The sequence below is a fragment of the Borostomias antarcticus genome (genome assembly GCF_949987555.1).
Source record: "Borostomias antarcticus genome assembly, chromosome: 15".
Lineage (NCBI taxonomy): Eukaryota > Metazoa > Chordata > Actinopteri > Stomiiformes > Stomiidae > Borostomias > Borostomias antarcticus.
Genome location: NC_140248.1, coordinates 6,562,498 through 6,578,347, shown reverse-complemented (window position 1 = coordinate 6,578,347; position 15,850 = coordinate 6,562,498). Strand labels below are relative to the sequence as shown.

The following is a 15,850-nucleotide window of genomic DNA, read 5'->3' as shown; positions in this document are numbered from 1 at the left end:
TCGCTAGTTGTGCATACATAGAGCATAATCCTGTGGTGGTTTTTCACATGCCTCTGTAATATGATCTTTAGAAACATCTTTCGAAACGAAATAGCTTTTTGAAATAGCTACTCAGATGCTGGTGCTAGTTGTAGCTTTCAACAAGCACTGTGCTGTCCTCAAGTCCGACAAGCTGTGGGGTGTTGACTTTCTTCACAGGAGCGCTCACCACCCCAGCAATGTCAGTAAAAGTGTCCACTCTGGTCTTCCTATAGCGCTGCTTGATCAAGCCAAAGCACCAGTCAGGGGCAAACTTGGTGTGGCCTGCAATTAGGAAGTGTAGGTCCAGCTTCAGGTGAAGCTTGTGCATGGTCTGCCAAGCACAGTACCACAGCACAAAGTTGTTCTTGTTTTGTCCACTGCAGTTGTCACAATGAAGGTCCACGTGTGTTTCTCCAACTCCATAGTTGTTGAAGAAACGCAGTTGATGACTGCATTGCTGCTCTTGACGCCATCCCTTTGTCGATCAGGTAGTTCACTTGCTTTTATGGTACCTAAACATAAAAAAGCTCAATTAATGAACAGAAAAACTGATCAGAAGCCATATTACAAGAAATTCCTAACTTGCCGATCCCATCATAATTGTAGGTTATGGATTACGATTTGCTTAATACCTACTGGAGAAAAACATCCTCTCTTAATCCCTTCACTTTAAACTTAAAGTCGCACTGAAATGAAAAAAGCATTCTGTCCCATTTTGGTTCACATAATTGGTCATAGTGTTCACCTATTCAACGATGTATGCCAACGATTTAACAAAATTTGACTTTTGTTGTAATCTTATATCAAAGTATATCATTTCTTACTTCCTGGAAAACGTTAGCTCACGTGCAATGACGACAACAGGTACCTTAGATTTTAGGCCAATAATCTCACGACATACACCCGTCAATCAACACTATCATTCTATCGAATCTGTCTAAAGTTCTTAAAACCCGTCCACTTGTCAATGTTCCAATCAAATTCCTCTAAACATATGTCCCACCCTCATAGCTTGTTTGCGTCGGAAATATGTCAAACTACGGAAGTTAGATGATCTCAAACGTCCGTTTCAGTGCAACTTTAAGACATAATTACATACATGCAGGGGTCAAAATTCACTTTTTAGCTCACCAGCCAAATGTCTGGTAGATGAAAAATTGTACCCACCAAACCTTTTTTCCCCAGCCAAAAATAACATTTATATAAAGCCTTTTTTGTGTCACGTAGACATACAGTACATTTAATCTGTATAATAACATGATATGGTGTTGAATTAAAACAGTGGTCAGAGCAGATTCCCGGTGCCACAGCACAGGTGGTGTTGTAGTCCTATCCCCAACTGAAAATATTGATCTAGTGATTAGTCAACCCATTGTTAAATCACAAACTACTAAGCTATCCCATAGGAATGAGCCTATAACCATACCAGCTGGGCAAGCTGACTTTGCTAGCTACCTAACCTAGCCCTAAAGATATTGTCCTGCTCAATTGCTGTGAAACATATCAACTGACCAGTTTTTAAATGTATTTCACAACACTTGACTTGAGTTAGCTAGCTAAGACTAGCCAGCGTGTTACCCAGCACTAGCTAACGTTAGCTAGCTATCATTGGGCTTCATTTCCTGAACTTAGCTTTAGCTTAGCGTGCAGCCAGGTTATGGGTTACTGTTTACTTCAGATATTACTCTACATTTCAACCAGACATTCCAGCGAAACCAGGTAGTCAAAATAACTTACCTGATATAAAATGGGCACCGCAAACGCAGTAGGTAGGCATTTCTGATGATGTCCTCAGTCCAGTCCGTACGCTTAATAATGGCTTGTAGCCACAGGCGAATTCGTCTGTCTTCCTCTGCTACTGTTTCAAGAATGCGCGTGCATACTTGTGCTGACTAGGCTGTAAAAGGGTCTTTAATTAACAAATATGACCCACGCACGTTTATTTATGGCCGATGGCTCTACCACATAAATTCAATAACTGACATAGAACCACCAGGTAACCACATTTTTACATAACTTCTATAACATCCAGTGACAAAATATGTCATGGTACCTTGGTATGTAGCAACATAGAACTGCAGGTCACTAACCTGATGGAAGGACGGAGAAAGGGATAATGCGGCATTAACTCTTCTTGCTGCGTCGGCTTACAGCCAACGCACAATGGCAGTAATTTCGCTTCTGATTGATCACTAATGCCTAGTAGTTACACGCACGCACGCACACACACACACACAGAGACGCACATACCACAGACTTTTCCAGAATCAGTCTCCTGGAGGGGGCGGGGGCAGGGTTCAAGACTGAAGTAAGCCTGGGTGGAATAGCTGCATGCTGACCACTCCAAGTGGCCATACACGGGAGTCTGTTCCACTAGCAAGCAGAGAACAGGAGGATGGAGAAGCTGGGTCCAAATCATGAACTCGGAAAGGGAGACATAATCCATATGTACTGTAGCCTGTGGTTGTCTGCCCTGACCTGGGTGTGTGGGTGGGTGTGTTTACTGTGCCAACTGGTGTGCGTTTGTGACCTGTGTGTACCATCCTGACCTATGTGTGTGTGTATATGTACTATCTGAGTGTATTTGTAGTGCGTGGCCCTGCCCTCCAGCAGAGTACACACACTGAGTCAAGCTCAATAGAAATTGAGAAATGGAATTTGTTCTGCGTGCGTGTGTGTGTTTGTGTGTGTGTGTGTGTTTGGATACAGCTTAAGGGTTAAGATCATCTGCTGAGATAAACTCACCTCACAGTGCCTGCTGCAGTAGAAAAACCCTCCTCCTGCTGAAAAGCTACACTAGCTGGCCCTGTGTGTGTGTGTGTGTGTGTGTGTGTGTGTGTGTGTGTGTGTGTGTGTGTGTATGTGTATGTGTGCTTGTGTGTGTGTGTACCAGCCCTTGGCTATGCTGTGGACCCCGCTGACCATGCAGGTGAGCGATTCAGTCAGCCGGAGTGTATCGTCCAATTCCATCTCCCACTGTGACCTTCTCCTCTCAGAGAGGCTCCGATGCCTTGATCCCTCTGATATTCGCTGTCTTCTCAAAACGAGCCCCAGTCAGAGGTCGAGGTCACACAGCCGTTCTCAAGATAACATGCCGTGAGAAACCTGGATGGACACCGCTATTTACTCTCGCTATTACCCCTCCATTAAACTCTCCATCTCTCTCTGTCCCTCCTTCACATCCTTCCTCTCCCTCCCTCCTCCCCTGTTTCTGCTGTCTTGCATGTTTCTACCTGCACTAGCCTAGCAACAGTGGGACTGGGGAGTTATTATTATTAATATTATTATTATTATATAGTATTATGGTAATTATAGTGGCTGCGGGTCGCGGCCGGGTAGAGTAAGAGGAAGAAGGAGACAAATGACAAATATATGAGGGTCTAGGTTATATGTACACAAATTGGTGCAGGCATATGTTTTCCTGTTAACTGCTACAGTTAGAACAAGGTTTGAGGTTGTGACATGGTCACAGCTCTGTTCTCCGTCTGGTTGTAATTTAATTATTACGAACATAGTGAACTACATAGGGATTGATTAAACGGTTTTTGGACACTACATGGAACGTCATTGCGTTGGATATTCATGGACACGCCCAGTATCATGTTGTTAAATTCTCATTATAGCTCCAACACATGTAAACAACCCGATCACTGATGGCAGCCGGTTGAAATATCAGGTAGTAGTCAGTTTCCATGTTCGGTTGAACGTCACAGGGTCATGCTTACGTTCTGGTGTCTGTATAGCCTACGTTCAGCTCAAAGTGCTTTACAACAGAGCATTTGAATTAAAAAATGTGAAATTTAATGATCAATGATCAGGCTTGTCTTCATTTGTAGACTATAGGAGAAATACACTGTGAGCCCAGCCTGCTAAATCTGCTCAAAGACGCCACCTGGCGGTGGTGCATCACTAAAATGAAATAACACCCGTCTGAAATTCCATGCGATTTCCAACGGAATTTCCCTGTGAAATACTGCGATGGTAAAATGATGCGGGATGGATAATTTCAAACTACTCCCCACTGTACTACCTTGCTGTTCAACTGGTGTTCAACCACCCACAAGTTCTCCCACACAACTTCCCTTCTCTGTTCCCTACACTGGCTTCCGTTTGCGGCTCGCATCCAGTTTAAAACTCTGGTACTAGCTTACAGGGCAATGAAAGGAACAGTCCCCTCCTTCCTCCAGGCCATGGTCAAACCCTATACCCCGTCCTGACTGCTACGCTCTGCTACCTCGGGGCGACTGGTTTCCCCGTCACTCCGAGGCCCCTGCAGTCGATCGACACGGTCATGGCTCTTCTCTGTCCTGGCCCCACAGTGGTGGAACGAACTGCCCACTGACGTCAGGACATCAGAGTCGCTGTTCATCGTGCAAAACTCATCTCTTGAAGAAGTACGACCACAATCCTCCCTCTTAAGCACCTATTCTGTTGTGTTTTAGATTGCTATTCTTGCACTTTGCCTTCAGCACTAGATTATGCTCCTAGTCACTTGTTTTAGAAAGGAGATGCACTTGTGAGTTCTGGCAAGTAGTTGCACATTGGCTTTTCCTACATTAAATGCAATTATTGTAAGTCAATTTGGATAAAAGCGTCAGCTAAATGACTGTAATGTAAATGTACTACCAGGATTGTCCCTCTAACACCTATTGTTTTTTTTGTTATTTACTTTTGCACTTTACCTTAAGCCCTAGATTCTACTCTTAGTCACTTGTTTAGAAAGGAGATACACTTGTGAGTTCTGGTGAATAGTATTACACTAACTTCCTATGTTAAATACAATACAAAACGAATGTGAACACCCAAAGACAATATGCCATGCTGTTGCTAACTAGCCAAATAATGAATCTTAGCTGTGTGTTGCTGAAAGTCGAAGATTGAGGGTGGATGTCATATTGTTTGAAACTGGTTCAGTGAACTACTGTACATAAGCGCACATTTTGTTTTACATGAAAACATGACTGGACTTTGATAGAATACTGTGGCAACTCAGGGCTGTCACAGCCCAAAATGGTCGCCTGTACCACAAAGTAGCCGATAGCTGTGGGACTACAGCTCCCAGAACCTCACAGGCTGTGGGTTAGAGAGCTGAAGACATATATACAAGACGCCGCATTGACATTGATTTGATTGCTGCCGGACGAAAAGCTGATACAGCTGATGCAGCTGTCTCCTGTTTATTGCCCCGGCCCCACTATCCCCAGGCCTTTCTGCTTCATGGCAGGAGACCTCACCAGGGGGGCCCACCCCCCAGCTATCTTTGATCTCTGTAAATGTTTACTTCAGCTGTTGACCCTCAGACTTAGCCTACTCACTGATTATTGGCTAGTGAAGTTTTGCATATGTAGGTATGATCACACCCAGTGTTCATAATGCTCTGTTTTGATGAATCAGGGCTCTCGGTGGATTTTCCCTTCTCTGAGAGTCCGACTTTGCAAACTCAAACTATTTAGAATAAAAGTAACCAGCTTGGACTTGCAAAGATGAACCTTGGCATTCTCGACTACTCTTGTCTTAATTATGACAATAAATCGATAACAAGAGACAATCTATTGCTATTTTCTGCAACTTTCTTCCCTTGTCTCTGTGTGCCACTGCCATTCGTGGTCTTCCCTGTCCCCTGGGTTGCCACAATAAAACTATGGGGATGGACGGCGCCAGGATTGTTTCTCTCCAGGGGCTAAGGAGGGGCGTGACCAATACATGGGGGGGCTAAGAAAGAAGTTGATTTTCATGACAAGGGCGTGGGAATGATTTTGACATTAAACACGCCGTATAAACATGTCGTTTTCATAGCTATAATAAGCCGTTGTTGCTTGTCAGCCAGCTTGGCCAGTTAGCTAAAGTTAGACGTAGTTACTTATGCTAGTGCTAGGCTAAAAATCAGTTGCAAGCCATCAAACGTTCTAATTCAAAACTCATTTGTTAATTTAATCGTATCCAATGTCTAATTTCATGAAGTTTGCTAGTTTACCCTCATGACTGAGAGACATTTACCTCATCCAAATGCAATCGTCCTCAAACTCACAGCTAGGGATTATGAAGAGAGAATGCCTGATTATGAACTTTTTTATTTCAAAATAAAAAATATACCAAAATGTTTGAGGGGGCTTAACCGGGGCTAAGCAGATTTGTGACGGGGCTCTAGCCCCGCCTAGCCCCGGTGTAGCGCTGTCCCTGACTATGGGGAAGTGTGCATGAGGAAGTGTGCATGAGTAGAAAGAGTGATGAGTAGGCAATGACAAATACACGAGGGTGTCCTCATATATTTGCCCAGACCATAATTTAAAACTTGAATTAAAATTATCTTTAAAAAAGAATGTCACAGCACAATGTCTGAGTAACAGTATGCATTAGCATTTTGTCCTAAGTATGGCTGAGTAACGGTATGCAACAAACATTTGGTATCCCCCTGGGCTTGAATTCTTGTTGAGTTACCTGCCATGTGAGAAGCCATAGATGGTTTCACAATGGCACGCAATCAAGGGTTGCATGTAAATGTCCCAGGTGTAATATGGAGGTTTCATCCGTTTCAACAAAATGTTTGTTAAAGGCACCACAAGGGGTAAAAAAAACACTCAACAAGTGGAGACAAACTTACAAGATGGCAAAGGAAACAGGGACAACACACAGCTACAGTAAATAATGAACAGAATAATGAGCAAGAGGGGGGATACTGTAGGCTACTGTATATATGCACAGACTAACAAGACAGGTGGAAACCAATCAAACAATCAGTGACACAGGTGTCCTCTCAATCAGAGTCAATTTAGCCAGTTGTAGTCCTAGGGTCCGTTTTTGTGGCAGGGTTGCCAACTGATTGGTGGAGACATTGCTGTTGGACTATAGGATTGTGGATAGTGCATTCTTTTCCATATGAACACCAGTAGTTTGAGGGAACAAAAGGAGGACAGACTTCAAAATACTGTCAAAAATCCAGTTTTTGAGATAAAAGTTTGAAATGTTCACACTACATCTACAATGTCATGACAATGCTGTGGGCTCAATTTTTGATATTTCAAAAATCTGTGAAGATCGTTTGTGTAGGATAGCCTTTTGATAGGTTTTAAAGTTCTTGAGACAAACAAAGTCATACTGTAGACTTCATTATTCCTGCCATTGGAGGTTTCTGCTCACTTGGGCCTACATTTTGGGGGTGGTTGCAAAGTGATAGCACGTACGGCTAATTTGGTATAATTAAATAATATCATTATTATTATACTATTATTATAATTTTTAAGTTTTAAACTTTAGATGCTTGCTGTAGCGCCACCATTCGCCCACAATTCCAGTTGAGGACCTCTGGCACAGGACTTGACCCACAGTATGTGCAAAGTTTGGTGAGTTTTCATGCATGGAAAGTCAGACTTCCTGATGAAGATTCCGAATATTGGGAAATACAAGAGTCAGCTGAGGCTGCCCAGACCCTAAAAACATTGTCCCCTGCACAACACGTTTGTTGCACACACAGATTTATTAATTACAGCCTCAAGTCAACAAGCTTGGCACACCTGTATCTGGGGTATGTCTCCCCTTCTTCTCTGCAGATCAAGCTCTGTTGAGTTAGATGGGAAGTGTTGATGCACAGCTATTTTCAGATCTTTCCAGAGATGCTCAATCTGTTCAAGTCTGTGCTCTGGCTGGGCCACTCAAGGACATTCACAGACTTGTCCCGAAGCCACTCCTTTGTTGTCTTGGCTGTGTGCTTCGGGTCGTTGTCCTGTTGGAAGGTAAACCTTCACCCCAGTCCGAGATCCTGAGCTCTCTGGAGCAGGTTTTCATCAAGGATCTCTCTGTACTTTGCTCCGTTCATCTTTCCTTCAATCCTGACTAGTCTCACAGTTCCTGCCGCTGAAGTACACCCCCACTGCAAGATGCTGCCACCACCATGCTTCAACGTAGGGATGGTATTGGCCAGGTGATGAGCGCTGCCTGGTATCCTCCAGACGTGACACTTGGCATTCAGGCAAAAGAGTTCAATCCTGGTTTCATCAGACCAGAGAATGTTGTTTCTCATGGTCTGAGAGTCCTTTAGGCCCTTTTATGCACATCCCACCGGGCTGTCATGTGCCTTTCACTGAGGAGAAGCTTCCACCTGGCCCTCTACCATAAAGGCCTGATTGGTGGAATGCTGCAGAGATGGTGGTCCTTCTGGGAGGTTCTCACATCTCCTCAGAGGAACGCAGATGCCTCTGAGGTCTACAGACAATTTCCTCAACTTCATGGCTTGGTTTTGGCTCTCACATACAGTGTCAACTGTGGGTTATTACTACTTTATACACAGTACAAAAAAACCCTGATGAAATTACAACCTAAAGGAAGAGAGACCCGGCCCGGAGGAAGCCCGGGGCCCTCGTCTGGAGCCAGGCCCAGACGGAGGGCCCGCATGCGAGCGCCTGGTGGCCGGGCTTACCACGGAGCCCGGCCGGGCCCAGCCCGAATAAGCAACGTGGAAGCACCATCTCCTCCTCCATCGTCCCGGGGACCCACCACCCGCGGGAGGAATTGTCGGGGTCGGGTGCGCTGCCAACCAGGTGGCGGTGAAGGCGGGGGACACCGACGGACCGGACCCGGGCGGCAAAGGCTGGCTCTGGGGACATGGAACGTGACCTCGCTGGGGGGGAAGGAGCCGGAGCTTGTGAGGGAGGTGGAGCGATACCAATTACACCTGGTGGGGCTAACCTCCACGCACAGCACCGGCGCCGGAACCAAACTCCTGGATAGGGGTTGGACCCTGTTCTTCTCCGGAGTTGCTCACGGTATGAGGCGTAAGGCAGGTGTGGCTATACTAGCTAGCCCCCAGCTGAGCGCCTCTGTGCTGGAGTTCACCCCAGTGGACGAGAGGGTCGCCTCCCTGCGCCTTAGGACTGTGGGGGGGGGACTCTGACTGTGGTTTGTGCTTATGCACCGAACAGCAGTTCAGAGTACTCAGCCTTCCTGCAGACCCTGAGTGGAGTCCTTTTGGGGGCTCCTGCAGGGGACTCCAGTGTCCTACTGGGGGACTTCAATGCACACGTAGGCAATGATGGAGAAACTTGGAGGGGCGTGATTGGGAGGCATGGCCACCACGATCTGAACCCGAGTGGTGTTTTGTTGTTGGACTTCTGTGCTAGTCACGGTTTGTCCATAACAAACACCATGTTCGAACACAAGGATGCCCACAAGTACACCTGGCATCAGAACACCTTAGGCCGAAGGTCGATGATCGATTTCGTTATCGTATCATCTGATCTGAGGCCATGCGTTTTGGACACTCGGGTAAAGAGAGGGGCAGAGCTGTCCACTGATCACCATCTGGTGGTGAGCTGGTTTCGATGGCGGGGGAAACTTCTGGACAGACCTGGAAAACCCAAGCGTGTAGTGAGGGTGAACTGGGAACGTCTGGAGGAAGAGCCTGTCCGGAGAGATTTCAATTGCCACCTCCGGCGGAGCTTCTCAGGCATCCCTGTGGAGGTTGGGGACATCGAGCATGAGTGGTCAGTGTTCAAAGCCTCCATTGCTGAAGCTGCGGCTGGGAGCTGTGGCCTGAGGGCCATAGGTACCTCAAGGGGCGGTAACCCTCAGACACCGTGGTGGACAGCGGTGGTGAGGGAAGCCGTCCGACTGAAGAAGGAGGCCTTCCGGGTTATGTTAGCCCGGGAGACCCCAGAAACAGTTGCAGGGTATCGACTGGCCCGGAGGGCTGCGGCTTCGGCCGTGACCAAGGCAAAGCAGCGGGTGTGGGAGGAGTTCGGAGAAACCATGGAGAAGGACTTTCGGTCGGCACCAAAGTGTTTCTGGAAGACCATCAGACACCTCAGGAAGGGAAAGCGGGGGACCATCCAAGCTGTATACAGCAAGGAGGGGACACTGCTGACCTCAACTGAGGAGGTTGTTGAGCGTTGGAAGGAGCACTTTGAGGAACTCCTGAACCCGACTAATCCACCCTCTACGATCGAGGCAGAGCCGGAAGATGATGGGGGGTCGTCAATGTCCTTGGAGGAGGTCACTGAGGTAGTCAAACAACTCCACAGTGGCAGAGCCCCAGGGACTGATGAGATCCGTCCAGAAATGCTGAAGGCGCTGGGTGTAGAGGGGCTGTCTTGGTTGACACGCCTCTGTAACACTGCGTGGAAGTCTGGGTCAGTGCCGAAGGAGTGGCAGACTGGGGTGGTGGTCCCAATATTCAAAAAAGGGGACCAGAGGGTGTGTGCGAATTATAGAGGCATCACATTACTCAGCCTCCCAGGGAAAGTTTACTCCAAGGTGCTGGAAAGGAGGGTCCGGCCGATAGTCGAACCTCAGATCGAAGAGGAACAATGCGGATTTCGTCCTGGTCGTGGAACTACCGACCAGCTCTTCACTCTCGCAAGGATCTTGGAGGGGGCTTGGGAGTTTGCCCAACCTGTCTACATGTGTTTTGTGGACTTGGAGAAGGCTTACGACCGGGTCCCCCGAGAGGTCTTGTGGAGGGTTATGCGGGAGTATGGGGTGAGGGGGTCCCTACTTAGGGCCATCCAATCCCTGTACACCCAGAGCGAGAGCTGTGTCCGGGTCCTCGGCAGTAAGTCGTCTGCCTTTCCGGTGGGTGTTGGCCTCCGCCAGGGCTGCGCTTTGTCACCAATCCTGTTTGTGATTTTCATGGACAGGATATCGAGGCGTAGCCGGGGGGAGGTGGGTTTGCAGTTCGGTGAGCTGGGGATCACGTCACTGCTTTTTGCAGATGATGTGGTCCTGATGGCATCAGCTGCCTGCGACCTCCAGCACTCTCTGGATAGGTTCGCAACTGAGTGTGAAGCGGCTGGGATGAGAATAAGCACTTCTAAATCTGAGGCCATGGTTCTCAGCAGGAAACCGGTGGCCTGTCCGCTCCGAGTAGGAAATGAGTCCTTACCCCAAGTGAAGGAGTTCAAGTATCTGGGGGTCTTGTTCACGAGTGAGGGAACCATGGAGAGGGAGTTTGGCCGGAGAATCGGAGCAGCTGGTGCGGTTCTGCAGTCGCTATACCGCACTGTTGTGACGAAAAGAGAGCTGAGCCAAAAGGCAAAGCTCTCGATCTACCGGTCTATCTTCGTCCCCACCCTCACCTATGGTCATGAAGGATGGGTCATGACCGAAAGAACGAGATCACGGATACAAGCGGCCGAAATGAGTTTTCTCCGGAGGGTGGCTGGGGTCTCCCTGAGAGATCGGGTGAGAAGTTCAGTCATCCGGGAGAGACTCGGAGTAGAGCCGCTGCTCCTTTGCGTCGAAAGGAGCCAGTTGAGGTGGTTCGGGCATCTAGTGAGGATGCCTCCTGGGCGCCTCCCTAGGGAGGTGTTCCAGGCGTGTCCGGCTGGGAGGAGGCCGCGGGGTAGACCCAGGACCAGGTGGCGGGACTACATCTCCGCACTGGCCTGTGAGCGGCTAAAGATTCCCCAGGCAGAGCTGGTTGATGCTGCTAGGGAAAGGGATGTCTGGGGCCCCCTGCTGGAGCTGCTGCCTCCGCGACCCGACCCTGGATAAGCGGATGAAGATGATGATGATGATGATATACACAGTACAGTAGTGGCTTTCCAAATCATATCCAATCAATTGCATTTACAACAAGGTGGACTCCAGTCAAGTAATCACTAATCTAATCAGTGCCAAAGGTGCTTCAACAAAGTACTGAGTAAAGGATGTCAATACTTATGTACATGTGATATTTATTTTCTTTTTTTTCATAATTGAATTGAAAAATTATTTTAATCCATTTTGGAATAAATCTGTAACATAAAATGTGGAGAAAGTGGGTATGAATACTTTCTGGATGCACTGCACCTATGAGTATTACTATACATATTTATACAGACTATGTATGTATGTATGTATGCATGTATGTATGTATGTATGTATGTATGCATGTATGTATGCATGCATGCATGCATGTATGTATGTATGTATGTATGTATGTATGTATGTATGCATGTATGTATGTATGTATGTATTCCTTATGCATATTTACTACTATGTATATTCTGTATTCCAACCCATGCTGTACTTTCCCACTGCTGAAACGCCCAAATTTCCTACCATGGGGATTATTAAAGTTCATATCTGTTAGGGCTGTGTTTTCTTAGGACCCAAGTGCACACACTCAGGAGGCAGAAGAAATGCAAAAAATGCCCACAGGGCTTTTAATTAGAAAAAAATGCTATAATCCATAATCCGCTAATCCACAAAGAATGGTCAGTCCAGACAGGGGTTGAGTGTTCAGTAAAGTACTACAGTCCAATATCTGTAGTCTGAAGTCCATGGTCTATATTCCAGGCAGGGGTCTAGGAATCAGAGTCAGACCAGAGTGAATCAGCAAGCAAGCAACTGCTCTCCACTGGACTGAGCGAAACATGGGAAAAAACAGGATGAGCTGAATGGAACAAAAAGACGAAAATAAAGAGTCTATAGATAGCCTACGGACAGCAATCCATAGGGCCTACACTGAAGGATACTTGCCACAAGAATACTATGGGTAGTTCTGGCAACGATGAGACGAGAAGAGCCGGTTCTTGTAAGCTGATCCATGCGGTAAGATCATTCCCCAATCAGTCCCAAACACCTTCACCTGCGTCAAAGCGCAGAGGTACCAGGCATCTCCGGGTTAGATTCTGGTGATGGGGAGCGGGAACGCAGCCCAGTCCTGGTGGCAGGAGATGGACATCCCGGAGAATTGGAACGCCGGACCCTTTGACTGGGACGGCGCCCCGAGCTGCGTGCATTATGAGCAGAGACTCTGTAGGAGGGTGGAGGCGAGGAACCAGAAGCCCTAACTCACACGTCCTTCTAATAACTCCTTCCAGTCCTCACCTGCTCCGTTCCACTTTCAACCAGTTTGTGTGTGTCTTTGTAAATAAAATGCACACACACACACACACACACACTACCTGCACTAGCCTAGTGACAGTAGGACTGGTGAATTAAAGAGAAAAAACGTCCGCATTTGCACGATGCATTTGTTAAACCGTCTCACTGCAGACGGCTTGGCCGTGTGTCAGTCCTCCTCCTACTCCTGTACTCTACTGTACTCTACTGTACTCTACTGTACTCCCAGTGAGAGAACAGGCTGCAGTACTACCATAACTCTGCTCCTTCCCGCCTCCCCTCTGTCCTCGCTGTCCTTACCTGCTCCGTTCCGCTTTTAATGGATTTGCAAGTGTTTCCAAATAAAATACACACGCGCACACACACACACACACACACTAAAAATGATAGTGATTTCACTAATGGCCAGTGGTTACCACATATGCCAAAGCAAGTGAAAAAAGGCTGATATACTGTAACAGACTGCAAGGGAGAGAGTGTGTGTGTGCGTGCGCGTGTGTCTGCATGTCATTCTTGATTAGACTGAGTGGCCTCCCTCTGTCCTCTGAGCTTAAACTCTGCCCCCCTCCAAGAGCACACTGTGTGTATACTCATTCTCCATGAACACAGTGTGTGTATACTCATTCTCCATGAACACAGTGTGTGTATTCTTCCTCTCACTATTATTATTTATCTACGACCTCTTCTCTTCCAGGATTAACTGCAAATGTGTTTACAGTCAGATTAGCTCCCCTGTCAGATCCGCTCAGCGTGATTTAGGGGCTCCTGTGTGTCTGTGTGTGTTTCAGTTACAACAACCGTGTGTGTGTGTCTGTCTGTGTGTGTGTGTGTCGCCGTATCAGTGTCCGTGTGTGTGTTTCATTTACAACAACTGTGTGTGTGTGTCTGTGCGTGTGTGTCGGCCTATCAGTGTCTGTGTGTGTGTTTTCAGTTAGGATGATTTAACAGCAGTCGGGCGTGCGGGCGCTTGCAGGGCCGAGAGCTGCCCGGACAATCCCTTAACGCTGACACAAAATGAAAACCACTTAGTTATTGTCACATCCCTCGACACCGTGGCCATGCAGCTTTTAAATAGAACTACAATAAATGAAACGGCATCGCACCAGGCCGGGAGCCTTCTAGGACGAGGGGGGTCGGGGGGGATTGGATCCTTCTCTGGTGGAGGTGGGATGAAGGCAGGAGAGGTTGGCAGATAACAATGGTGACCCTGGGATAATTGCCAATTAGAAAGCTGCTAGCACTCTGGTTAGACCAATAACACTGTAATTAGGCTTGTGTGTGTGTGTGCATGTGTGTAGGTGTGTGTGTGTGGTTGTGTAGGTGTGTGTGTGTGAGATTCCCTGAGAATCACAGGGAATATCATCAATCTGCTCACATATACTGTAGGTCATCCACTGGCCAGTGTTCTCTCCTCTCCCCGTGTGACCTCTTCCTTCTCTTTGTTCCTGCCCCTCCCCCCCATCTCAGATTCAGTTTCACACACACACACACACACACTGTAACATCCTCCCTGGGGCCATTCGGTGGGAGGCTGCCACAAGAGAGGTCCACAGGCCCCACCATGCAAAAAGGCCGTTTCAGCACCATGGAGAGCGACCCCAAGGTAAAAAGACCAGAAGGCCGTGAGCAGGCAGCCCAGTCCCCGTCAGCACCATGGACAGCGGGGCCAGGTAGTTGACGGGGTGGAGTGTGCTGCTGACTGTGGCTCTCTTTTTTTTTTTACCTGCTCATAGTTGTTTCCTTGTTGCCTATGGGAACCACAGCCGAACCTCTGCTCTTATCCTGCGCTCTGAGCACCCGGGAGAACGGAACCGCGGCTTTAACCCCGATGACATTTTCCTTCTGTTTTGCCTTTTTGATTTTCTTTGTTCCAATAAATGCGCCGAGACGCGTAACCACTAACTGTCTGGACATTATTTGCTGCGCTCCACCTCTGTGTCCCGACTTGGGAGATTACAAGACACACACACACACACACACACACACACACACACACACACACACACACACACACACACACACACACACACACACACACACACACACACACACACACACACACACACACACACACACTCTCTCTCGCAGTCTCTTTGTTTCTGTCCCCCAGTCTTCAACCCGTTCTCCCCTCTCTCCATCTCTCCCTCTCCATCTCTCTATCTCTTTCTCTCTCTCTCCATCTGTATCTGTGGCAATCCCAGATATCAGAGGTGTGGTGGAGGCGCTAACTAGACTGGTTAAAGGCCCAGCTGGGTTGTGGTTTCCGTCTCCAGGCTAATGGGGGATCCTTTGGGTCATGGTTGGACCTTGCGTTCGACATGGTACAGGCTGACATCAGACAACACCTTCTCAGGTCTGGGGTAAGTGGTTGCTCTTCAGCTGAAACATTTTAAACTGAACTCACTCTCTGATTTGACTGAAGGGAAACAGAATTTTAGACCCCATACCGGGTTAATGGTTATGGTGAGGATAGGGGTGGAGATTAGGTTAAACGTCTGGGTCTGGGTGAGGGTTTGAGTGGGTCTGTGTGTCCTACCTGGACGCGGCAAAGAAGTTGGTGACCTGGTAACCGAAGCTGGCGTAGTAGGCGTGCTCCATGACGGCCATCAGCTGGATACAGTTGTAACCTGGAGAGAGACCGCACAGAGAGAATCAAGAGAGAGACAAGACACAATGCACACAGACAGTAACAACACAATCACAGGAAATGAACAAAGAAAAAAAGAGATCAAGTATCAAGACTCAGTCATTTGGTCATGTAGTTTAGTTAGTTTTTAAGTGGTACGGCTGCTTCTACATTCCCTGATTGCCAACATGCACTAATCCCCCCCAAACACACACTGTGCAATAAGTAACTACTGTGCAATATTTCATCCAGTGCAATATTCTACATTTCATATTTTTATTTTAGTGCAATATTTTTTATTTATATTCTTATTGTGTGATGTTATATTCTTATTGTGTGATGTTGTCTGTGTATTGTGATGTTGTCCGCACACTGTGATGTTGT

General features: G+C 47.4%; 1 protein-coding gene across 1 annotated transcript in view; it reads right to left on the bottom strand.

Annotated features, from left to right (window-relative positions):
- LOC311318506 (1,4-alpha-glucan-branching enzyme-like) overlaps positions 1-15,850 on the bottom strand; it is a 145,780-nt gene that overhangs the window by 84,900 nt on the left and 45,030 nt on the right. The window contains exon 6 of the mRNA XM_084449855.1: positions 15,377-15,467. Within this exon, the coding sequence (XP_084305981.1) occupies positions 15,377-15,467 (91 nt within the window). The remainder of the gene's footprint in view (positions 1-15,376; positions 15,468-15,850) is intronic.